Source organism: Peromyscus eremicus, chromosome 5, assembly GCF_949786415.1.
Source record: "Peromyscus eremicus chromosome 5, PerEre_H2_v1, whole genome shotgun sequence".
Lineage (NCBI taxonomy): Eukaryota > Metazoa > Chordata > Mammalia > Rodentia > Cricetidae > Peromyscus > Peromyscus eremicus.
In genome coordinates, this window is record NC_081420.1 from 90,860,204 (window position 1) to 90,884,491 (window position 24,288).

The following is a 24,288-nucleotide window of genomic DNA, read 5'->3' on the forward strand; positions in this document are numbered from 1 at the left end:
GGGTCTCAGGTCGCACAAGAAAGAAGGCTATCCGCCTGACCTAGGGAACATGTGTTTCCACAAGGGTGTTACCTTAGTTCAGGAGATCGTTTGGCCTTGGATGCTTGAATAGGTATTTTAGATAAACACGGTTAGGAGTTCTTGGAAGCACACATAGCATTACAAGAAAATCATTGTAGGAAGCAGCTAATATATATACAAAAGCTAAAGTATCACCAAGACTTCTTAAGACTTTTCCAAGTAGTAGCTTTTGTGATAGTAGCTGAATTCCATTACATTTTCCTGCAGCTTGCAGCACAGAGCTATAGTTCAACACAGATCACACATGCAGCTCAGGGCACATGCTCTTGGCTTCTATGCCACACGCCCTTGCTCATGCCCCCTCACCTCCCTGGGCTTTTTGCAGGGTATATGGAGTCTCCTCAGCTCACTGTTCAAAGCTCTGAAGGTGCCGCCCCCAGCCTCAGGCTGGGACTCCTTGAACCAGATGGACATTAACTACCTCCTGGCCTTAATGGGAGACCTTGTCTGTCCAGAGGGCACAACAGGACAGGGGTTCTGCGAGGAAGCCAAAGAGAGAGAGGACCCTTTCACCTCCACACATGGGTCTGTACAACTGAAAGGTAAGTCCTTCTCTGCCCTGTGCCAAAGGAAGTGGTTTTGCGGAACCGGGCGGTAGCCGGGAAATCAGGACCTTGCCTCCATCTCCCAAATGCCGGGGTTTGCAGGTGTGTACCAGCACACACAGCTTCACAGTCCTTTACAAAATGATTCCATTTACTGCTGTCGGAGGTAAGATCATGCTTTGATGTCAGAACAGTTTGTGTGATTGGTCCCTCTACCATGTGGGTCACAGGGAGCAAACGCGGGTCATCAAGCTTGGCAGCAGGGATCTGTGTCCCCTGAACCATCTCCCCGACCCTCGTTTTGTTCCTTATTATAAATATGTTACTTCTGTGATTTAAAACAAACAACAGAAAGTGATAGTCAAGCATTTTTAGGCTGGTATGGTGGTGCACGCCTTTAGTCCCAATACTTGGGAGGCAGAGGCAGGCAGAGCTCTGTGAGTTCAAGGACAGCCTGGTCTACGAAGGGAATTCTGGGACAGTCAGAGCTGTTACACAGAGAAATCCTGTCTCAAAAACCCAAAAAAATAAAAGAGGAGAAGGAAGAGGAGGAGATCAGTTCCTAATATAATCAGGGAAAATGACCATTGGATGGGATTATTGTTAAGCATCTTAACAAAACTCATGTTATTACAGCTTTTTATTTATGTATTTTTATTTTGATGTTAATGTGCAGCGCCGCCCCCCCCCCCCCTGAAAGTGTTTCTCTGTGTAGCCTTGGCTAGCCTGGAACTCACTCTGCAGACCAGGCTGGCCTTGAACGTGGAGATCTGTCTGCCTCTTCCAACCCCGTGCTGGGATTAAAGCATGCACCACCACTGCCCAGCATGGCTCGTGCAGCCTTTTGAAGCCTTCATCTGAGGCAGAAATGCAATCATTTACGTCATGAAATGGTCTGAGCTGCTGACGGTGCTGCCAAGTCGCCTGATGTGGTGGTACAAGCCTATAACCCCAGGACTCAGGAGGCTGATGCAGGAGGATGCTGAGTTCCAGGCCAGCCTGGGCATTTCAGACAGTAAACGCATGTGGAAAGGCCACATGAAAGCCTGGAGACAGGGCACGCCGCTCCAAATCTTTCTCTCTTCTGGATGTTTGAAATGGTGTTTGTTTTGTGAGACAGGTCTCACTCCGTAGCTCAGGCTGACCTGGAATTGTTATTACAGGCGTGCAAGCACCATCACACATGGTCCATTTGACAGGTTTCATTTTAATAATAAAAAAAAAAAAAGTGAAAGCAAGGCTGATGGGATTGCTCAGTGGATGAGTGTCTGCTTTTCTTGGACCCAAATACTGTTCCCAGAACCCATGTCACAGCTGCCTGTAACTCTAGTTCCGTGGGGGCCAATACCTCTTCTGGCCTCTATAGCACTCACACACTTGTGACAAACACACACTCACATATATGAGTAAAAAACAATAAAAATAAATGTTTTTAAAAATGTGAGAACAGAAGACCGAGACTTACCCCATCTTTGGCACTGGGCAAAACTGGACTTAAATTTAAGTCTAACCACATAGAAGGCAAAGAATCCAGATGGGGAGCCAGTAACATGGCTCAGTGGTTAAAGAGGCTTGCCACCAAGCCTGACAACCTGAGTTCAATCCTCAGGACCCACATGGTGGAGGAGTGTCTTTGTTAGGGCTTTTATTACTGTGAAGAGACACCATGACCATGGCAACTCTTATAAGGAAAACATTTAATTGAGGGGACTCACAGTCCACTCTGAGAGAGAAAGAGAGAGGGGAGAGGGAGAGAGGGGGGGGGTAAACGGATGTAATTTAAAGGTCACTTGCAGTCACTGCTGAAGCAGGGCGCATGGGAAAGTGCGCTCTTCTCTTTGTAAGCAAGGGCTTTTTCAAACTGTCCCTGATAAAAAGCCAAAATCCCCTAGCTGGCTCTTTGAGCCCAGCCCCAGTGCACCTGGCGTGCAGCAGGTGAGCTCAAAACTGCTGCCCTTGTTGTTTTTATTATAGCTGGTTCGTTGTCACTCACCACTATCTGGTCACCTTCCCCTTTGTCCCCCAGAGAGCACATGGCACCCCAAGCCCAAGCTGGCAGTGAGTGGGCTTTGGAAGGACAGCATCTCCAGGCAGTGTCTCTACCTTCAACTGGAGCATGTGGACAGGGAGCTGCGGCTGGTGGGGCCCCAAGGCTTCCTGCATCACCATAGTCATGCCCAGGCCCTCAAGCAGCTGCGTGTCCTGAAGGGCCACCTCTGGGGACAGCCTGGCACCCCAGCAATAGCATATGCCAGGTAATCTACTTCCCAGGGTGCTGAATGGACGCCTGCCTTCTTCTGCCTGGGGCTACCGGCTGGGGCACCTTCACCAGCCTTGGAAAGCTGTCCACTCAGACCATACAAGCAGGAGGGACTCAGGACTCCCTTGGGTACCCTCAAAGCCAGCAGGGGTTGATGGGACAGGGCTACTTGCTGGAAGATACTCAGCCCTTTGCACACAACTTTGCAGTTCATGATCATATTCACGTCAGTTGTTCCCCAGTCTGCAATGTTGGAGCAGAGCCTCGGTCTTTCAGAGCCTCAGTTGCATTATCTGATTGAAATGCATAGCTCCTAGTTCAAACTTAAAGGATATTTTCTTTTATTTATTTGATTTTTGTTTGTTTGTTTGTTGCGGTATTGGGGGTTGAATCTCATCCTTGTGCATGCCAGGGAATTTCTCTGCAAGTTTTCTTTTCTTTTTTTCTTTTCTTTTTTAATAATCAGTAAAGTCGGGCCGGGCGGTGGTGGTGCACGCCTTTAATCCCAGCACTCGGGAGGCAGAGCCAGGCGGATCTCTGTGAGTTCGAGGCCAGCCTGGGCTACCAAGTGAGTCCCAGGAAAAGGCACAAAGCTACACAGAGAAACCCTGTCTCGAAAAACCAAAAAAAAAAAAAAATAATAATAATAATAATAATCAGTAAAGTCAGGTGGTGGTGGTACACACCTTTCATCCCAGCACTCGGGACGCAGAGGCAGGCAGATCTTTGTGAGTTTAAGGCTAGCCTGGTCTACAGAGCTAGTTCCAGGACAGCCAGGGCTACACAGTGAAACCCTGCCTTGAACACCAAACAAAAATAATCAGTAAACTTGAAGACAGGTTATTTGATGACAGCAGTCAGTGTGCCAGGCCTGATATACAATCCTATAATCCCAAATACTAGGGAGGCTGAAGCAGGAAGATGCAAAGCCAGCTTGAGCTACGTAGTAAATTCAAGGCCGACACCTGAGTGTCCTAATCAGGGTTACTAGTGCTGTGACAAAACACCGTGACCAAAAGCAAACTGGGAAGGAAAGGGTTTATTGGCTTACACTTCCACTTTGCTGTTCATCACGGAAGGAAGTCAGGACAGGAACTCAGGGCAGGAACCTGGAGGCAGGAGCTGATGCAGAAGCCATGGAGGGGACCTGCTTACTGGCTTGCTCCTCATGGCTTGCTCAGCCTGCTTTCTTATAGAACCCAGGACCACCAGTCCAGGGATGGCACCACCCACAATGGGCTGGGCCCTCCCCCATCATCACTAATTAAGAAAATGTCCTACAGGTTTGCTACAGCTCAGTCTTATGGAGGCATTTTCTCAGGTGAGGCTCCCTCCTCTGACGACTCTAGCTTGTGTCAAGTTGACATAAAACTAGCCAGTGGGTTTTTTGTTTTGTTTTGTTTTGCCTGTACTTAGTGTCTGTGCCCCCAATATATGTGCCTACAGCAGCCAGAAGAGGGCGTTGGGAGTCATAGTCAGTTGTAAGCCATCATTTAGGTGCTGTATAGAACCCAGGTCCTCTGGAAGAATAGCCAGTCTCCTTAACCACTGAGCCATATCTCCAGCACCTAAATTCCTGGGTTTTTTTGTTGTTGTTGTTGTTGTTGTTGTTGTTGTTGTTTCCGTTGTTTTGAGACAGGGTCTCTCTCTATGGCCCTGGGTGTTCTAGAACTCACTATGTAGACAAGGCTGGCCTCAAACTTACAGAGATGCTGCACCTGCCTCTGCCTCCTGAGTCCTGGGATCTACCACATCTGGCCCTGCGTTCCTTTTCAATTTGTTCCGATATTCTTTTTTTATAGATTTATTTTGTTTTATTTATATATGTGTTTGTGTTTTTATGAATGCCCAGAGGCTAGAGCAGAGTGTTGGATCCTTTAGAGCTGGAGTTACAAGTGTTTGTGAGGCACCTGGTGTAGCTGCTCAGATCTGAAAAACTCTGCTGCTAGAGCCGGGAAGTGGTTTTAACCACTGAGCCATCTCTCCAGCCTGATCCTGGGCAATTTAGTGAGACCTTTTCTCAGTGTGTGTGTGTGTGTGTGTGTGTGTGTGTGTGTGTGTGTGTGTGTGTTGGATATAGCTCAGTGGTAACAGATTCACCTAGGATGCCAGAAGCCCATGGGCTGTCTTTCCATAGCTCACACACACATAGTTTTTGGTGGTCAACAACAAAAATTCTTAGGTGGAACAATAGTATGATAATTTAGTCAGAAAATGACCCTTCTTGAGATGCATTCTGAGGTAATCTGGGGTGATTTTAGATTATATCCAGAATGTGTTTTTAATATCCTTCCTCCAAAAGGGAAAAGGAGGGTGTGGAACTGATGGAATACGCCAGACAAGACACGGACAGTTGTTGAAACCAGCTGATGGGTGCCTGGAGGGGTTGTTGGCTTGGTGACTTTTGTATGATGAAACTTTTTTTCATAAGAAAAGATTTTTTTCATGACATAGAACTAGCCTTCTAGGCTTGCTGTTAGGGACAGCCCCCTAGCCAGCACTGGACAAAGGGCAGCCTAAAGAACTGCTCTTCCAGACAGGCACAAGCCACAGAGGAGAAAGATTGTCCGAGGTTAAGCCCGAGGTCATTTGGAGGATGAGGGCAGAGTGGGATTTGAACGTGGGTCTTTGGGTGCCACCCTGACTGTATCACTCTCTCTTTTGCAGCACTCCTCGGGCCAGCAAGTCCGCTCGTGGCCTGCCCTGGTGGTGTGTCCTGGTGGGCTGGCTCCTGGTGGCGACCACCAGCGGGGTGGCGGCCTTCTTCACTATGCTCTACGGCCTGCACTACGGAAGGGCCAGCTCTCTCAGGTGGCTCATGTCCATGGCTGTGTCCTTTGTGGAGAGCGTGTTCATCACCCAGCCCCTGAAGGTCAGAACACCCCCCTTCAAAGTGGCTGCCCGTGTCCTTCTTATCTGCCTTTACCCTCTTGTGAGCAGTTCATTTTCAAGCATGGCTATTATGTCTTTTATTCACTTAACAAACACATGAGATGCTACCTCTGTGCTGGCCCCAGAGCAGGATAATGGAGATACTATCTAATAGCCCAAAGGACTTATCCCTTAGTGCAGGGCTGTACTGGGGAGCTAATACTTCATCATCACCATCACCCTGAGCATTGTGGGAAAATTTACAGGTGAGAAGTCATACAGCTGGGGATGTCGCTCAGAAGTAGAGAGCTTGCACAGCATGCGCAAGGTCCTGGGTCCTACCTCCAGCACTTCCACCAAAAAGATCACGGGCATCTCTCCATAACCCATATGTGTGTGTATCTCAATCCTCAGATGCTTCTGATTCTGAGAGAGGACTGCAATGTAGAGGGTGTGCCCTTCAGACGCTTGCTCCTTTTCCTGAGATATAAGTTATGTGGTGGCATATTAGACTTGGACCTAGCGGGGAGCAGGGACAGATCTGCCTCTGGAAGGGTCTGGCAGTTGGCAGTCATCAGGGAACCAGGGGACTGTAAGAGGAGAGTGACCATTAAGGGACTCTATAATGTTTGGTTACTTAGTTTTGCAACAGGGTCTTCCCATGCAGCCCTAGCTAGCCTGGGACTCAGTATGTAGTCCAGGCTCACTTTGAATTGATGGCAGTCCTCCTGCCTCAGCTACCCAAGTGCTGAAACTACAGATATGCACTACTGTCATAACCAGTTACTGGCATCTTTACTCCTGTAGGACATCTCAAACCCCTCCCCCATCTACCCTTTGACTTTTGCTCTACCCTGAATTATATGTATGTATTTATTTATAGATAAGGTCCTGTAGCCCAAGGTGGTCACAAACTATTCAGCTGAGGGTGGCCTCGAACTTCTGATTTGCCCGCTCCACCTCCCTAATGCTGGGATTCTGGGTATGTGCCATCCTGTTCTGTTGATGTAGAATGCTGGAGGTCAAATCAGGGCTCTGTGCAGGCTAGGCCTCTCTGCCTCCTGAGCTACATCCGCAGTCCTGAATGGTCTTTCTGACAAGATTCAAAAGCCTCGTGACAATTCCACTAGCCAAGGCTAGAAGACTAGTAAGAGCGGGGTGTGTCCTGAGTGTTCCTAACTGAACCACAGGATCGCTTTTGCTTGGACATAGCAGACGCAGATGTGGCAGGCTGTGTCAGCTGATGCAGGGGTACAGGGATGGGGTGAGGTGGAGGCAGTAATTCTTCAGGGTTAGAAGTGAGAGATGTTCAGGGCAGCTGGGCAGCAAGTGGGAAGTTCTGGGAAGTTTAGAGATGTGTCAGCCTTTCTGACAGGTGGTAGCCCTCCTTCCTCATAAAGACCTCCCTCTGTGGGGATGGCTGGTTCCCACCTGACTGCTTATCACTCAGTCCCTATCTCTCAGGCTTGAGAAATCTCTGCAGGTTGGGGCTCACACAGGGTGATTTCCAGGTCCTGGGCTTCGCTGCTTTCTTTGCGCTGGTCTTGAAGAGAGAGGATGATGAAGAGACTTTGCCCTCGTTGCCAGGACATCTGTCTGGTCCAGGTAATAGGACCCTGGTGTGTAGAGACGGGCCGGACCACCCAGTGGTCTGGCAAGGCTGAGTAGGTCTGCAGAGAACGTCTAGAAAGTGTCCTGGGCCTTGGGCACTCCCCAGAACTTATCCCCCACCAGCCTCCACACAGGATTTATCAGCTATCCCAAACTAGCCAGACAAGAAACACCCTGACTAGTCCCTGAGCAGTCTTAGTCCTTCCCTTCCATCCTTTCTTTCTGATAACTCAGCACAACCCATTAGCCAGCGGCGTGCCCTTGGGGACCAGGCAGGACCCTTTAGCCAGCGGTATGCCCTTGGGGATCAGGCAGGACCTTTTAGCCAGGGGTGTGCCCTTGGGGATCAGGCAGGACCTTTTAGCCAGGGGTGTGCCCTTGGGGACCAGGTGGGACCCTTTAGCCAGGGGTGTGCCCTTGGGGATCAGGCAGGCTGTATTATTCTTTCTAGAGATAGAACCACACATAGCCTGGACTGGCCTTGGAATTGGTATGTTACTGAAAATGACTTTGTACTTTAGATCCCCTACCTCCCCGCACTGCCACCTCTAGGCATGTGCCACCAAGCTAGTATGTGGTGCTGGCACAGAACCCAGGGCAAGCACACGTTAGGCAGGCACTCAAACAAAGGAGCTACATCCTCAGCCCCAAACCACAGTCTTTACCAAGATGTGGGTCCCTGAGATTTCCAGTGAAAACAAAACATTCTGTCAGCTCACCGGCAGGCTGCAGAAAGTGGCTGTAAATCAGACTCCTGGAACAAAATGTCTGCAGTCTATAACCAAGGGGCCCAACTGTCCCTGTTGGTTTTGGTAAATAAAGATTTATGGAAACAGCTATGCTGAACCCTGGTCTGAGAGGCCCCTGGTTAGTGCCCTCTTCCCAGTGAAACTCTCAAAGGACCTTGAGAAGAGCTTTTCTCAGACAGATGAGCAAACAAAACAGAATCAATAACTGACCTTGGCCTCAGGGAAGATAAATCAGGAGCTAGTGCACTCATGAGCGTGAAGAGGTTCACCCTGCCCCAGACTTGTAATCTTCCACTCTAGGCTAAAATTTTGTCTTTGCACTTCCAAAAAAAAGCCCATTTCTCAACAAAAAAAAAGTCCTTTCTCAACAAAAGAGTAATTTTTCTCTGAAGAGATACCAGCTTCCAGACCCACCAGATACTCACTCCATCATTCATTGGGTGAGTCTTCAAGGAGAGCTGGCTGTGTCTCAGGCAGCGATAGCTTCAGAACATAATTGACATAGAATTCACTCACTGTTGGATGTAATTCAGTGAATCTAGTAAATTTAGAGGGTTATGTAATCATCATCATTATGATTGAGATTTAAAACATTTCATCCCCCCGAAGGTCTCCTTTGTTCATTTTAAGTCTGTCCATGAGCCCAAGCACATCCCTGGGCAAGTGGTACTGGCTGAATGGAATAGGTCACAGTCCCGGCAGGCATAGACCATGTGGGAAGCATGTTAATGCATAAACAACCATCTAAGGAAGCCTGATGAGGACAGGGCTAGAGAGAAATAAGACCCTCGGGCTTCCCCAGCCATCCCTTGAGGGTATGGGGAGGAAAGACTTAAGCCCTAGATGCCTGCAAAGGCCTTGAGGTGGACAGAACTGCTCATTCTGTAGCGATTACTAACGGTATGGCAGGAGCTCAGGAAGTTGTGTTGAAGGAATTGGCTCATGGAGAGGGTGGAGAGGGTTGGGGAGCAGGGCATGCAAGACTGGGAGGTTCTGGAGCAATGCTGGGATGTCTGGAGATTTAAAACAGGAGAGTGGGCCTATCTGCCTTGTCATTTTACAGAGGTCACTGGTGTTGCTCCTGGAGACACAGGTGTGAGGTCGTAAGTGGAAATGTGGAGACCAGCAGGGAGGTAGACGACAGAAGCTGGGGAGGGTAGGCAGGAGGGCATGAACACAAAAGACAGATGGGCTGTAGTATACCTATCAGAACGGCAATACGTGGCTTCCCTGTCATGAGGGGGACTGCTCTGTGTCCTGTGTCCACAGGCCCCTATGCTTTGTTCCGAACTCGAAGACGCAGCAGCAAGAATGCCTACCAGCCTCCTCTCACTGCTACCGTCGAAAAGATGAAAACCACTCGCCTCAAGGAGCAGAAAGCGTTCGCTCTCATCAGAGAAATCCTGGGTGGGCAGCTCCCCGTACCTGGGCCCTCAGCACATCCTGGAGCAGACACACTGACTGTCTTTTGATGAGCCCTCTGCTGCTTCTAGGCCACAGTTTCTCTTCTCCCTTTTGCCTGAAATCCCTCAAGCTCTTGGGATGAAGTCTGAGCTCCCTCCTGTGGTCTACCCTTTGACTCCCCTCTCCTGGCTCCCAGTGCCCTGAGTTCAGTACTGGTTTCTGTGGCTCCTGGGATCCTGTGCCTCGGCTGTGCCTGGGCCTTTTGATCTGTTCCATCATCCCAGCTGGCCTGGAATATGTCCATTTCCCCACCACCACCACCACCTTTCCTTCTGGCTGATTCTTCCTAGTCTTTAACTCTTAGTTCAGTATCATGTCTTTAGAGAGGACTCCATCCCCCATTGCCCAAGCCAGGGGCTCTCAAACCCTGGTGTTTGTCTGCCTGATTCCCCCCAAAGCAGGTCTGGGTGGACATATGTCACTAGTAAGGTGATCCCGGGGAGAGAGGTGGGAGGAAAGTGGCAGTGGGTGGGGTGGGGGTGGGGAAGCCATGAAATAGAGTCAATGGTTCAGTTCTGCCGGAAACCTTGGGGAGAATGGGAACACACACACACACACACACACACACACACACACACACACACACGTTATCCTATGCATTATCATCATTGGTGTCTATCCAGGCCCACCATGGGACTCGGTGGTGGTGGTGCCTCATGGTGCAGATCCCAAGCCCATGCCTGGAAGTTCTGGTTCAGCAGGAATCTGCACCCCTGGTTGGATTGTTATGTGTGACTTTTTTTTTTTTTTTTGAGACAGTGTTTCTCTGTAGCTTTGGAGCCTGTCCTAGAACTTGTTCTGTAGGCCAGGCTGGCCTCAAACTCACAGAGATCTGCCTGCTTCTGCCTCCTGAGTGCTGGGATTAATGGCGTGCACCACCACCACCCAGCTATGTGTGACTTCTAATCTAAATCTTTTTATATAAAGGGGCCCTTCTATCCTTCCAATACTCCCAACCAGTCTCCAGTAAGCGGGTGAATGCCATGAGCACAGGGACCATATCTGTCTGCTCCAAAACTGCATTGTTTCCAACAGGACAGGTGCCCAGTTTTGACAATTCTGTCTTAAAAACATGAATAGGGGTCTGGAGAGGGCTCTACTTTGCAAGCATGGGGCCCTGAGTTCGGATTCCCAGCACCCACATAAAAATCCAGATGTGGTTGCATGTACCTGTAACCCTGGTGCGATGGGAGGCACTAGGGCTTGTTAGCTGCCAGCCTAGCTATGGGTTCAGTGCCAGGCGCTGTCTCAAGGGAATAGGCGGAGAGTGATAGAGCAGGACACATGACATCATCCTCTGGTGCACTCATACATATGTGCATACATGGCACACACATGAAGAAAGTGAAAAGGAAGCCTAACAGTTCAGGGGTTTAGTTCAGTGGTAGAGTCCTCGCCCAGCAAGCACACGCCTTGCAGAGCACACGCTTTGCAGACAATCCCCAGCATGAGAGTGAGTCTAGCAATTGGTCAAGTTCACTCTCTAAAATCCATGGTAGAAGGAGGGAATGGACTCCCTCGTGCTATCTTCTGACCTACACACATGCCATGGCCCATGCATGTTCTCTCTCTCTCTCTCTCTCTCTCTCTCTCTCTCTCTCTCTCTCTCTCACACACACACACACACACACACACACACGAATAATAAAAGTTTTTAAAAAGAAAGTCAAGCACAGCAGATCAACTCTATAATCCCAACACTGGGAGGGTCAGGAATTCCTACCCAGTCTCATCTATGTAGCAGGTTCAATGCCAGCCTGGGACATGAGACACCCTGTCTCAAAAGAAACACAGAGCGTGACTCCCTGGTTGGGTCTTGTTCTAAATGCTTTATAAACATTAGCTGATCTCCCCACCACAACCCCAGGTTTTAAAAATTATTATCTGAATGATGAGGAATCATCCACAGAGAGGTCGAACCATTCATGAAGGGCACGTGGAGAGGAAGTGGCCAGACCTCCCTCCCAGTCTGTGCACCTCCCTCCTCTCTGCTGTTCCTGTTGCCAGAATGTCAGGGGCTGGGCTGCAAGCCCACCACAGCTCTGAGCTATGTGTGTTCCTTTTCCTCCTTGAACTCGGTGGGAGTCAAGGACCTGCCTGACCAGGCTGTGCATCCTTTCCAGCTTACCTGGGCTTCCTGTGGATGCTGCTGCTCGTGGCCTATGGGCAAAGGGACCCCAGTGCTTACCACTTCAACAGACATCTGGAGCACAGCTTCACTCAAGGCTTCTCAGCTGTGCTGGGTTTCAGAGAGTTTTTCGAATGGGCCAACACCACTCTTGTGAAGAACCTATATGGTCATCACCCAGGTAGTCCCCACGCCATGAGGCAGTGTGTCGGGCCCCTTTGTGCATGCAAGTGTGTGGGAAAGAAGTGTGGGAAGTGTGTGCATGCAAGTGTGTGGGAACAGTTACAAGTCGCTGAGAGCATAAAAACATGATAGCCGCATGACCGCACGCTTTGACAAGCTATCAGAAAGGAGGCTGATGTGAACTGACGAGCATCTTGCATGGGAGGTAGGAAACATAAACTCCCTAGGAAAACACAGTGTACAGGCAGGAGAAAGGACGTGAGACTAGCCAAGCCAGCACACCATGGGACTGCCAAGTCCATGCCACTGTAAAACACTCGGAGTGACCACTATGGGGTATCTGAGTGAAGGACTGCTGTGAAGTTGTGTGAAGAAAGAGACAGGGAGACAAGGCTATGACGGAGCTCTAAAGATCACATTTATCCTCCTGGAGAAGAGGCACCATGGAGGAGTCTACACAAGGAAGCCTCACTCTGGAAGTGTGGGGAGGTTGGAGTGAAGGGTATTGGAGACAGGATGCTAGAGAGATCTGATGGGGACTGAGGCAGGGATACTGAGAGGGGAGAGGAAGACACGGTGTTGTTGGGGTGTGGTGGCTGCTTGAGAGTGAGGATTGGGGAGAAGGACACAGATGGTGTTCAGACTGACAGAGTGGTGGGGTACAGTCCCCAGAGAGAATTTATGTACAGCATGGAGTCTGTCCAAGATGGAGAAGTGGTGAGGTAAGGATGGATGTACTAAATACATTCATGATAGTGTGGCAGTGGTTGGTCCAGGAAAGGAAGCTGACACATATTCACCCTTCAGCAATGAGGTTCATTCAGAGAATGGGCCTCAAGACCATGATTGGCCCCAAGATAGGGGGAGAATATTAGACGGTAATGGTACGATGTATGGGAGAGCCAAGCATGACGAGGGCCTTAAAGGGAAGGAGGACTTCCTTTTAAAACCTGGAGAGCAGCTTCATTAGGAAGGAGAATGAAGCCGGGAGGTGGTGGCACATGCCTTTAATCCCAGCACTTATGGGCAGGGGCAGGTGGATCTCTGTGAGTTCGAGGCCAGTCCTGTCTACGGAGTGAGTTTCAGTTCAGGACAGCCAGGGCTACATAGAGAGACCATGGAGAGAGGAAGAGGGAGAGAGAGAGAGAGAGAGGGAGAGGAGAGAGAGAGAGGGAGACGGAGAGGGAGAGGGAGAGGGAGAGGGAGAGGGAGAGGGAGAGGGAGAGGGAGAGAGAGAGAGAGAGAGAGAGAGAGAGAGAGAGAGAGAGAGAGAAGGAGAGAGGGGGAGAGGGAGAGAGAGAGGGAGAGAGAGAGAGGGAGAGGGAGAGAGGGAGAGGAAGAGAGAGAGAGGGAGAGAGGGAGAGGGAGAGGGAGAGGGGGAGGGGGAGGGGGAGGGGGAGGGGGAGGGGGAGGGGGAGAGGGAGAGGGAGAGAGAGCTGGGTGAGGGACACCATGAGAGGGATGGCGGGGGCCAAGGAGCAGACCAGAGAAGTGCCTTCAGAGAGAATCTGGAGCAGTCCCCCTGAGGAGTCTTCTCAGAAATCTGCAGGGCAAGCCCCAGAACATAGGGCATATCAGACTTTTATAAGGTGTTAGGGAGTGGGAAGTTTTGTGTAATGTGATTTAGTTCAGAATAGCACGCAGGACAAAGAGCATGGAGGAGCCAAGTACTGGTTAGGACCATAAGCCACAGCACAGAATAACTTCTCAATTCTGTTCCAGAGAGAGAGCTGCATGGAGATGTGGCCTAATCCCTTGAGGCTGTAGGCTCTGGCCTCTCTAGAGTGACCAGGGTCTTAAAGGGGCAGGCCCATGTTCTAACAAAGCAGCCTGCTGTTGGGCATGAGCTGCTGTGCTATGTCTCTAACGGGTCTACCTATGATCATATTCACATCTGGGTCGGGAAGCATGGGATGTGTTAGGATGCTTTCAGGTGCCACACTTGCCCTCCTGGTTCTCATCTCTAGGCTTCGTCACTGATGGGAACTCCAAGTTGGTTGGCAGTGCCCACATTCGCCAAGTGAGGGTCCGGGAAGGCTCTTGCCCTGTTGCCCAGCAGCTACGGGCTTCTTTTGATGGATGCCATGCACCGTACTCCCTGGATGTTGAAGACCTGGCGAACTATGGAGAAGGCTGGAACGCCTCTGCCCACAATAACAGCAATGGCTTCCCTCGGGTGTGGCAATACCAGAGCCAGAGCCAACGCCAGGGTTATCCCATGTGGGGCAAACTTACCATGTACGGGGGAGGAGGCTATGTGGTCACCTTGGGAGCTGATCGCCAAAGTGCCTCAAGGTAAGAATGGACTTGATTCTTTTCTAGCTCAGTGAAGCTGTTTGCCAGAGTGCAGCCTTCAAAACAAGGCAGGGCCAAGTTCATTCATGCCACTGTGGGAGGGGACAGGCAAATATGAATCATTTAGGTAGTATTTTCAGGCCTCTAAAAACTGTGCATCTCTAGGCTTGAAGGGAAAGGCCCTCTGCAGCTATTATTACTGTGCACACACATAATTTCATTTTCTCTGTGTGGAGGCATTGATGTTTACCACCACTGTGAATGAGGAGACCAAGGTCTGAAGAAATTATCTTGCCCAAGAGGTAGTTAGGATTTGAACTCAGTTCCCTCTTCCACCCCAGGACACATTAATCTTTTTATCACAGCAGGCTGAGTTCTCTGGGACCTGGTCCCACCTAAGGTGACATCCCAGAGGATCTCCACAGCTGCAGCCACTGCCTGAGACCCAGTGTTTCACGAGGTTCCTCTAACATGGTGCTCTTTGACTTAAAAAAGCATTCCTGGAAGGGGCACATCCAAGCACACATTCCTGAGCCCTGACCCAGCTTTTCTGATACATGTGACCCAGAGCCTCACAGTCTGTATTCACAATATGCTACAATGTTGACTGGGGACCCCCTTTGACAAACTCTGTTCTAATGCTCAGGAGACCATAAGCCAACAATACCATGTGGTTGGCAAATGGTGACTGTCCCCAGGAGCTAGCTGTGTGGCCCAGTAGCAAAGCAGAGTAGGTGTAGACAGTAAGCCTGAGCCTCATGGGGTGGTTTACGGCCAGGGAGCCTCCTGAGAAAGAGGACACCCAAGCCCTCTTCCTCCACAGGATTCTCCAGTATCTCTTAGACAACAGCTGGCTGGACACCCTGACCAGAGCCGTGTTTGTGGAATTCACTGTCTACAATGCCAACGTCAACCTGTTCTGCATTGTCACACTCACACTGGAGAATAGTGGCCTGGGTGAGCCATCTCTCCTGGAAATCCTCATCCTGGGTTGTCCCTCTAACCTAGCTGAGTCCTGCTGCCTCAGGGACTGGGGTCCAGGGAAGTTGGGGTGCGGGTCTGGGTTCAGCCTGCAATAGGTCATGAAGCCCTGGGTCCCCGAAGGCAAAGCATCAATGCTATTCTAGCCTATCTTTCCTCTTTACTGTGGGCTGGTTTCTTTCATGATCTTAAGGGAATCCAGTTGGAGTGTGAAGATAACTTGTCCACCTCTTCATCCCACAGTAGGGAGCACATTGACATCACCATCCAACCGCACTCACACATCTGAGACCAGAGATTCACACATAATATTCACACTCACCTCCCTGATGGGCTTTTTATACTTCCTGTTCATTCTTTCTCCCCATCTGCCATCTTTTTAAAATCTTAATTACAAGCTACCAAGACCAAAATCAACCTAAAGCCTCCTCAGCTAATACTCAATTTGCCTAGAACTCAGCTTCCTCTCTGTTAAACACTGAACATTTAAAAGTATTAAACTGCTATTTTATTTGTTTGCTTGTTTTGAGACAGAGTCTCATGTAGCCCAGGCAGGCTTCCAAATGATCTTACTGTCTCTACTTTCTGACTACTGAGACCACAGGGTGAGCACACTCAGCCTAAAATTTAAAGACATATTACTTTATTCTTTCAGAATTTTAGACATGCATGCAGTATGATGCATACAGTGTAATTTTTATGAGATCCACACTCACTAAATTTTTAAATATATATACAGGGTTTTGCTACAAGGCCCCTATTGGCCTGGAACTTAATTTCAGCCTGTCTTTCTGTCACCCTGAGGGCTAGCTTTACATTCACAGGCAGTAATAGCTTTACTTGTCAAACTGGCTTAAAATGTTGTCTCATAAGTCAGGTACCTAAGTAGGTAAAGGCCTGTGTTCCCAGTACTCAGGAGTCAGAGGTGGAGAATCAAGATCTCAAGGTCATCCTTGATTACATAGCAAGTTCAAGGACAGCCTGGGATACATTAGTCTGTCTCAAAAAGCAAAAATAACATTTTTCACTCAAATAATTTAAATGTAAAAGAATAAAAACAAAACTAGAAAGAATGTAAGGAAAAGACACAGTATGGTATGGTGGTGTATGCTTTTAATTCCAGCACTTGGGAGGCAGAGGCAGGTGGATCTTTGTGAGTTCGAGGCCAGCTTGGTCTCTGTAGGGAGTTCCAGGTCAGCTAGGGGTACAGTGAGATCATATCTTGAAAGAAAAAAGAAAGATTTATAAGCGGATGACAACTCATAGGTGTAGCTGAAGTTTTCCTGTGTCCCCATCTGGCCACGTAGGAAGGTTAACTTGCTTGGCACATTGGCTATTAAATGATCTTCAGGGAAGCTCTGTGAAGGAAACAGCACTAATGAGCAATGTGGGGAGGCTGGTGGAAGATTCTGGGTGGATGGGCTCTGCAGAGGTGCTGTGCACACAAACCAACCCCACGGATTGGGGGTCTCATGGGCCTTCTGGGGCAGCTCCTGTCCCTTCTGGATTGTCCACTGTCATTGGCCGCCTGCCCGTGTCTAACTTTGTCCATTGTATCTCCTTGTCCTAAGGACATTAGTCTTCTTGAGTTATGTGATGTGAGTCTGGGCAGAAGCTGGGGCTCCAACAGGCAGGTGAACAGAGGCACTTTTCTCACCAGGTACCTTCTTCTCACACGCGGCCCTGCAAAGCCTGCGCCTGTACCCCTTCACAGATGGCTGGCACCCCTTCGTGGTAGCAGCTGAGCTCATTTACTGCCTCTTCCTCTTCTACTACATGGTGGTGCAGGTGAGGGGGGTGAGGGCTCAGTGGGCAGAGATGGATGGACTCATCATTTTGCCTTCCCACCTCCTATGGTGGGGCCTGAGGCAGGAGGGAAAGGGTTTTTTTTTGCCCCAGGTGCTTGGCAGGCAGACCTTCTGTTGGTCCTGAGAGCCAATCCAGGCTGTTGCAGGAAGGACCAGGGTTGGTATTGTCCAGGAACTGAACTGATATCTCAGTGTTGGTCCTTCCAAGGGTTAGGTGGATCTGGGTCGGTATTATGGCTTCTGACTTTAACCCTTCCAAAACGCTTAGGTTAAGGGATGTATCTTAGTTAGGGTTTCTATTGCTGTGAAGAGACACCATGACCTGGCAACTCTTATAAAGGAACTATTTATTCAGGGCTGGCTTACAGTTCAGAGGTATAGTCCATTATCATCATGGTGGAACATAGTGGCATGCAGGCAGACATGGTGCTGGAGAAGGAGCTGAGAGTTAATACATCTTGATTTGCAGGCAACAAGAAGTGGTGCCTTGAGCATATATGAGACCTCAAAGTCCATCCCACAGTGACACACTTTCTCCAACAAGGCCATACCTATTCCAACAAAGCCACATCTCCTAATAATGCCACTCCCTATGAGCTTATGGGGGCCAATTACATTCCAACTACCACAGATGTTATGTTCTTTCTAAACAAGAGAAAGGTCCTCTTGGCTCCAGCATTCAGAGGATGACACTAAAGCCCAGAGACCTTATTTACCAAGGTCAACTGGATCCAAGGCCACCTACATGCTAGACAAGTGTTTATCAGTGAGCTGCACTCTCAGCCCCCAAATCCAAAACTTGAATTGAGACCCATAGTCTGTCACCTGACCTTCACCCTAACCTCCCATGATTCAACATGACCTCTTACAGCAGGGCACCCAACTGGATGTGGCACATACCTGTAATCCCAGAATTTGGGAAGCAGAGGCAGGTAGATTGTTGGTGCAAGGGCAGCCTAGGCTACAGAGCTAAAAGATCTTTTTTTTTTTTTCCTGGTTTTTTCGAGACAGGGTTTCTCTGTGTAGTTTTGGTGCCTGTCCTGGATCTCGCTCTGTAGACCAGGCTGAATTCACAGAGATCCGCCTGCCTCTGCCTCCTGAGTGCTGGGATTAAAGGCGTGCACCACCACTGCCTGGCAAGACCCTATCTTAAGAAAAAGTAAAAGATGGCTGTTGTGGAATATTACTTTAACTATGTAAAGATGTGTTACACTTGTTTATGTGGTAGAATATTACTTTATCTATGCAAAGGTGTATTGCTTTTGTTCATGCTGCACTTGTTTAATTAGATAACGATGTGTTGCTGTTTCACCTTGCCTGCCTAAGGTCTAATAAAAAGCTGAACGGCTGATAGCTCAGCAGAGGAGGGATAGGCAGGGCTGGCGGGCAGAGAGAATAATTAGAGAAGGGAGAAGAGGAGGGCGAAAGAAAGGGAGACTCCTGGGCAGCTGCCAGACAGACAGACACGGAATAGACATACAGAATGAAAAAAAGGTAAAAAGCCCCAAGGCAAAACGTAGATGAAGAGAAACAGGTTAAGTTATAAGAATTAGTGGGACAAGCATAAGATAAGGCTGAGCGTTCATAACTAATAATAAGTCTCCGTGTCATGATTTGGGAGCTGGATGGTGGCCTAAAAGAAAGCCTGCTATAAAAAAAAAAAAAAAAGAAAGCCTGCTATACATGGCTGATGATATAACTCAGTGGCAGACTGCTTGCCTAGAATGCTTAAGGCCCCTGGCTCAATCTCCAGTAGCACACGCATACACGTACATACACACATTCTTAGCTACTGTATTTACGTCTCAAGTCTGGCAGCTGAGTTAGTGGTGGGATCTCCAGGGACTCTGTATGTGGGGCAGGGTAACATCCTGCCAGAGGTCTTTGGTTTGAAGGGGTAGACACTGCCATAGCCTGAAGCAGAATCTCTGGACCCTTTTCCCAGGGCAAGCTCATGAGGAAGCAGAAGTGGGGTTACTTTTGCAGCAAGTGGAATCTTCTCGAACTGACTATCATCCTCACCAGCTGGAGCGCCCTGGTGGTGTTTGTGAAGAGGGCTATTCTGGCAGATCGTGACCTCCAGAGCTATCGGAAGCACAGGGGCGAGTATGTAGCTGCTTCTTGGCTTCCCTGGCCCTCCCCTACCTCTCCTTCCTATAGCTCCTTCAGGGGAAGGCTTTGGAAACCCTGCCGACCCTGAGTGGATGGAGGGCAGTTCTCGAAGATATAACCTCAGCTGCTCTTAGATTCACCCTCAGGGTCTGGAACTTATGAAATTAGAAAGGTTTCTTTCATTTTGTATTTTAAATTAGCATGTATTAATTACTAAAATTATACATTTGTTATGAATACAAAATAATGGGTTTCATTGTGGCATTTTCATACATGCATCTAATACACTTTGATCATATTTACACACACACACACACACACACACACACACACACACACACACCATTACCCTCTCTTGCTGTTCTATATCTAGGTAGAGAGGAATCTTTAATACAAAATACAGTAACAGGGCTGGAAGATGATTCAGTGGTTAAGAACATTAGCTGCTCATGCAGATGAGCATGAACTCTGGTCCTCCAGCTTCTATCTCCCTAGTTCTGGGATTACAGACATGTGCCACCATGCCCTGCTACAAATAAAGTTTTATTACAACATGGGTGGGCACACCCGTTTACTCACATACCGCCTATGGCTGCTTTTCTGCTACAGTGGCAATGTTGAGTCACTGAGACAGGAACCATCTGGCCCATGTAGCCCCAAGTGTGGACTCTCTGACCTTTCCACAAAGAGCTGGCCGTCCAGAGAACAAAGGCTGGGTTCTCAGAGGAACAATGCGGAGTTTGTGACAGGTGGCCCATGAGATCATACATACACCACAGTGTTTTGACAAATGAGTTCCTTCCTCCCTTCACCTCATACTTCATTCTAGACATCCACATAGTTTATTATTTTCTTGGGTTTTGAACTGACTTAGACAGTTCTCTCTTTACAGTGGATGTCAGAAAAAAAATATAAAAAAGAAATCTTCCAGTTTTCAGAAACCGAAGTCAAGTCTGAATTAATTTTTTAAAAGACTTTTTTATTCATGCATCTGTGTGTGTGTGTGAATGCCTGCCACATGTGTGTAGGTGCATGTAGAAGCCAGAAGAGGGCATTAGTTCCTCCAGAGCAAGAGTTACAGGAGGTTATGGGCTGAACAATGTGGTTGCTGGGAACCAAACCTGGGTCCTTTGGAAGGGCAGTAAGCACTCCTAACTGCTCAGCCATCTCTCTAGCCCTTGGGTTTTGTTTGTTTGTTTTTCGAGACTGGGTTTCTCTGTGTAACAGCCCTCCCTTTGTAGACCAGACTGGCCTCTGCCTTCCGAGTGCTGGTATTAACGGCATTTGTCACCACACCCAGCTTGCTCTTTTTTTTTTTTTTTTTTGGTGATGTGGTGCTGAGGATAAAACCCTTAAATCCAGGGCTCACTCTTCCTAGAAATTGCTCTACTACTGAGCCTAGCCGACCTAAGTGCAGTTAAACTTCAGTTTGAAGATTAATTTGAAACCTTTAGTTGAATTTGATAATTTTATTAATCTATTAACCAAAGATTTTTAGTTTCTGTTTTTTAATGCTAGGGCTTGAACCCAGAACCTCACACATGCTAGGCAAGCGGTTTACCAGTGAACCACACCCCCATCCCAGTGAACCACACCCCCATCCCAGTGAACCACACCCCCATCTCAGTGAACCACACTCCCCATCCCAGTGAACCACACCCCCATCTCAGTGAACCACACCCCATCCCAGTGAACCACATTCCCCATCCCGGTGAACCACACTCCCCATCTCAGTGAACCACACTCCCCATCCCAGTGAACCACACCCCCATCTCAGTGAACCACACTCCCATCTCAGTGAACCACACCCCATCTCAGTGAACCACACCCCCATCCCAGGGAACCACACCCCCATCTCAGTGAACCACACTCCCCATCCCAGTGAACCACACCCCCATCTCAGTGAACCACACCCCCATCTCAGTGAACCACACTCCCCATCCCAGTGAACCACACTCCCCATCCCAGTGAACCATACTCCCATCCCAGTGAACCACACCCCCATCCCAGGGAACCACACCCCCATCCCAGGGAACCACACACCCCATCTCAGTGAACCACACTCCCATCTCAGTGAACCACACTCCCCATCCTAGTGAACCACACTCCCCATCCCAGTGAACCACACTCCCCATCTCAGTGAACCACACTCCCCATCCCAGTGAACCACACCCCCATCTCAGTGAACCACACTCCCCATCCCAGTGAACCACACTCCCCATCCCAGTGAACCACACTCCCATCCCAGTGAACCACACCCCCATCCCAGGGAACCACACCCCCATCCCAGGGAACCACACACCCCATCCCAGTCTTAGTTTTACTTAAAAAGAATTGAGTCAGGGTCTCAAAGATTCACCCAGGCTGACTTTGAACTTATTCTGCAGTCTATACAGGTCTTGAACTTCCAACCTTCCTGCCTTGGCTCCTCAAATAGCTGGGATTACAGGTCTATGCTGTCAGATCATTTTAAGTAAAGTCATTTTTTTAAATCTTTTTTCAGAAGCCTATACAAATTTTTAAATAGATAAGCTTTTTTTTTTTTTTCTATAAGAACCTACCTGATTCCTTCTCCCTCCCTCGTACCCTCCCCGCTTTTTCTCTCTTTTCCTTTCTTTTGTTGGGGATCAAACCCAGGGCCTTGCTGTACGCTAAGTACATACTCTACTACTGAGATAACCCCCTAGCCCAAGTCCTGAATTTTAATAAAATACTTTTATTTGTTTTTAAAAATATTTTTGGGCTGGAGAGGTGGCTCAGTGGTTAAGAGCACCGACTGCTCTTCCAAAGGTCCTGAGTTCAATTCCCAGCAACCACGTGGTGGCTCACAACCACCTGTAATGAGATCTGGTGCCCTCTTCTGGCCTGCAGGGAATATTGTTTACATAATAAATACATCTTTAAAAAAATATTTTTATTTGGCTGGATAATGCTTAAATGTATGTCTGTGCACTGCATGTGTGCCTGATGGTGCCCAAGGAGGCCAGAAGACAGTGCTGGATTCCTTGGAACTGTAGTTATAGTGCTGTGAGCCACCATGTAGGTGCTAGGACTTGAACCTGGGTCCTATGGAAGAGTAGCCAGTGCTCCTAACGTCAGAGCTATCTCTCCAACCCATTAATAAAACACCTTTTAAGAACAATCAGACTGCAACCCACAGAACCAGGGAGGCTATATAGGAGGGGTACCCTAGTAAGACTGTGGCTTATAATAACTTTTGGCTTTACTCAATTACTGAGCAAACCTCAATGAAACATTTCACAGTTAGGAAAAGAATTTATACTGTATCAAGCTGATAATAGAAAAATAAATTTTAAAAAAAGTGGAGAAAAAAAAAACCCTAAAACACCTTTTAAGACCAAGCGATTTGCTTCACGGTCTCTGCAACCCAGTGGTCCTCAGCCCTGGCTCTCCAGCTGGATTCTGGAAGGAAGGGAGGCAGCCCTGTGGTCCAGGCTGCCTCCCAGACTTGCTCGTGATGTCCAGAGATGGCACTCTAGCACCAGCATTTTATTTTTCCTCTGGCTTATTCCAGTATGTCGCCAAAGTTGAGAGGCATACTATAATGAAGCTAATTGCCTTCTCAGACAAGGGCCTGGGAATTGTTATTGTTTCCATGTATTGAGCAATTCAATGACATGAAAGGGATTTGGTATTTTATTTTGCTAATTATACTTATTTATTTATTTTTTGGGAGGGACATGCATATGGACATCAAAGGACAACTTGAAAGAGCCAGCTCTCTCCTTCTGTCATGTAGGTCTCCAAGATCAACCTCAGGTCATCAGCCTTGCCAGTGAGTGCCTTTCCCCATTAAGCCATCTTGCCGGCTCAGGAGTAGGGGTCGGAAAATGCTCAAAGACACCAAAGAGGAAGTAGCCATCCATACCAGGACTCCAGTTTGTTCAGAGAGGAGGAGGAAGATTCTGGAAGGCTGGAGACTTTTGTAGTAGGCCTGACTAGGACCTAAAGGGGCAAAGCCAGTCCATACCTACCAATGCTCCCTACAGAAAGCTGCCCTGGTGGGTGGCTAAAGCCAGCAGGTGTAAGGGAAATCTTGACAGAGGCAGGCTCTGGGCCTGTTCGGCAAGACTGCTCCTGTAAAGTAGATGTCATTTTTTCAATAAATGAGAAACGTGGTATGTCTACCTAACTTAAAATACCGATTAGAAAAACAGATTTTAAAAGCTATAAACCGTGCTTAGTTGCTGGTGCTTATGTAAGCAACCCTAAGTAAAACCATTGGCTCACCAAAACAAAAACCAAGAGGGCATGGAAGGAGGAGAACGGATTAGGCAGGGTCAGCAGGAGTGGGGTTAAGGGGCCCAGAGAAGTTAATGGGGGGAATCAAAACACATTGTGTAAAACACCTCATATGCATGTATGGAACTATCTTGGTGAAACTCATTACTATGTAATTAATATAAGCTGACAGAAAAAGCTATACATTAGAGCTGGCTTGGGCACAGTGCTACACATTGGAAATCTTAACACCTGTGAGGCTGAGGTAAGAGGTTAGAAAGTTAAGGTCATCCTCAGCCACATAGTGAGTTTGAGGCCACCCTGGGCAACCAACATGAGAACCTGTTTCAAAACAATAAAATGCCACACTAGTGTTTAGACTGAATTTGGAATACATCGGCTCCAAAGGAGAATGGAGGGCTTTGAAATCAGACACACCTGGATTCCAACTCTTTCCTCCTCTCACAAGTTTGTACATCACCAGCTGAGTGATCTTGTGCCAACTCTCGGTTCTTATCTTTGAGCTGGAGATAGCAAGACCTGCTCCATCCTGAAGTTCAAATCAGATTCTCACTTAGCACAACAAACAGATAACAGCTCTATGCTTCTTTCAGTATGAAGGCAGCTGGGAATGCACACTCAAAAAAGTGTGCAGGAGGGAGTGGCATTTAGTGACCCCAGAGCAGGAAGGTCAAGACTCACAAAAGACTCTCTCTCCATCCTCCCAACCCCCTACCCCAATATATTCCTCTTTTGTCATCCTTCTCTAGCTCTCTAGCCATTAATCAAAACTGCTGATTGAAGGCCCGGAGAATAAGCCACTGAATCTTCAAGGTCACATTATCATCCTCATCACCATCATCAGCTTCTTGTCATCATTGTTATCATCATCATCAGCATTCTCATCATCATCATCATCATCATCATCATCATCACCATCATCAGCTTCTCATCATCA

General features: G+C 48.3%; 1 protein-coding gene across 1 annotated transcript in view; it reads left to right on the plus strand.

Annotated features, from left to right (window-relative positions):
• LOC131911091 (polycystin-1-like protein 2) overlaps positions 1 to 24,288 on the plus strand; it is an 87,543-nt gene that overhangs the window by 58,271 nt on the left and 4,984 nt on the right. Inside the window, exons 28-37 of the mRNA XM_059263053.1 lie at positions 407 to 623; positions 2,653 to 2,881; positions 5,554 to 5,758; positions 7,269 to 7,362; positions 9,387 to 9,524; positions 11,705 to 11,890; positions 13,860 to 14,187; positions 15,011 to 15,144; positions 16,829 to 16,956; positions 18,922 to 19,082. Of these exons, the coding sequence (XP_059119036.1) occupies positions 407 to 623; positions 2,653 to 2,881; positions 5,554 to 5,758; positions 7,269 to 7,362; positions 9,387 to 9,524; positions 11,705 to 11,890; positions 13,860 to 14,187; positions 15,011 to 15,144; positions 16,829 to 16,956; positions 18,922 to 19,082 (1,820 nt within the window). The remainder of the gene's footprint in view (positions 1 to 406; positions 624 to 2,652; positions 2,882 to 5,553; positions 5,759 to 7,268; positions 7,363 to 9,386; positions 9,525 to 11,704; positions 11,891 to 13,859; positions 14,188 to 15,010; positions 15,145 to 16,828; positions 16,957 to 18,921; positions 19,083 to 24,288) is intronic.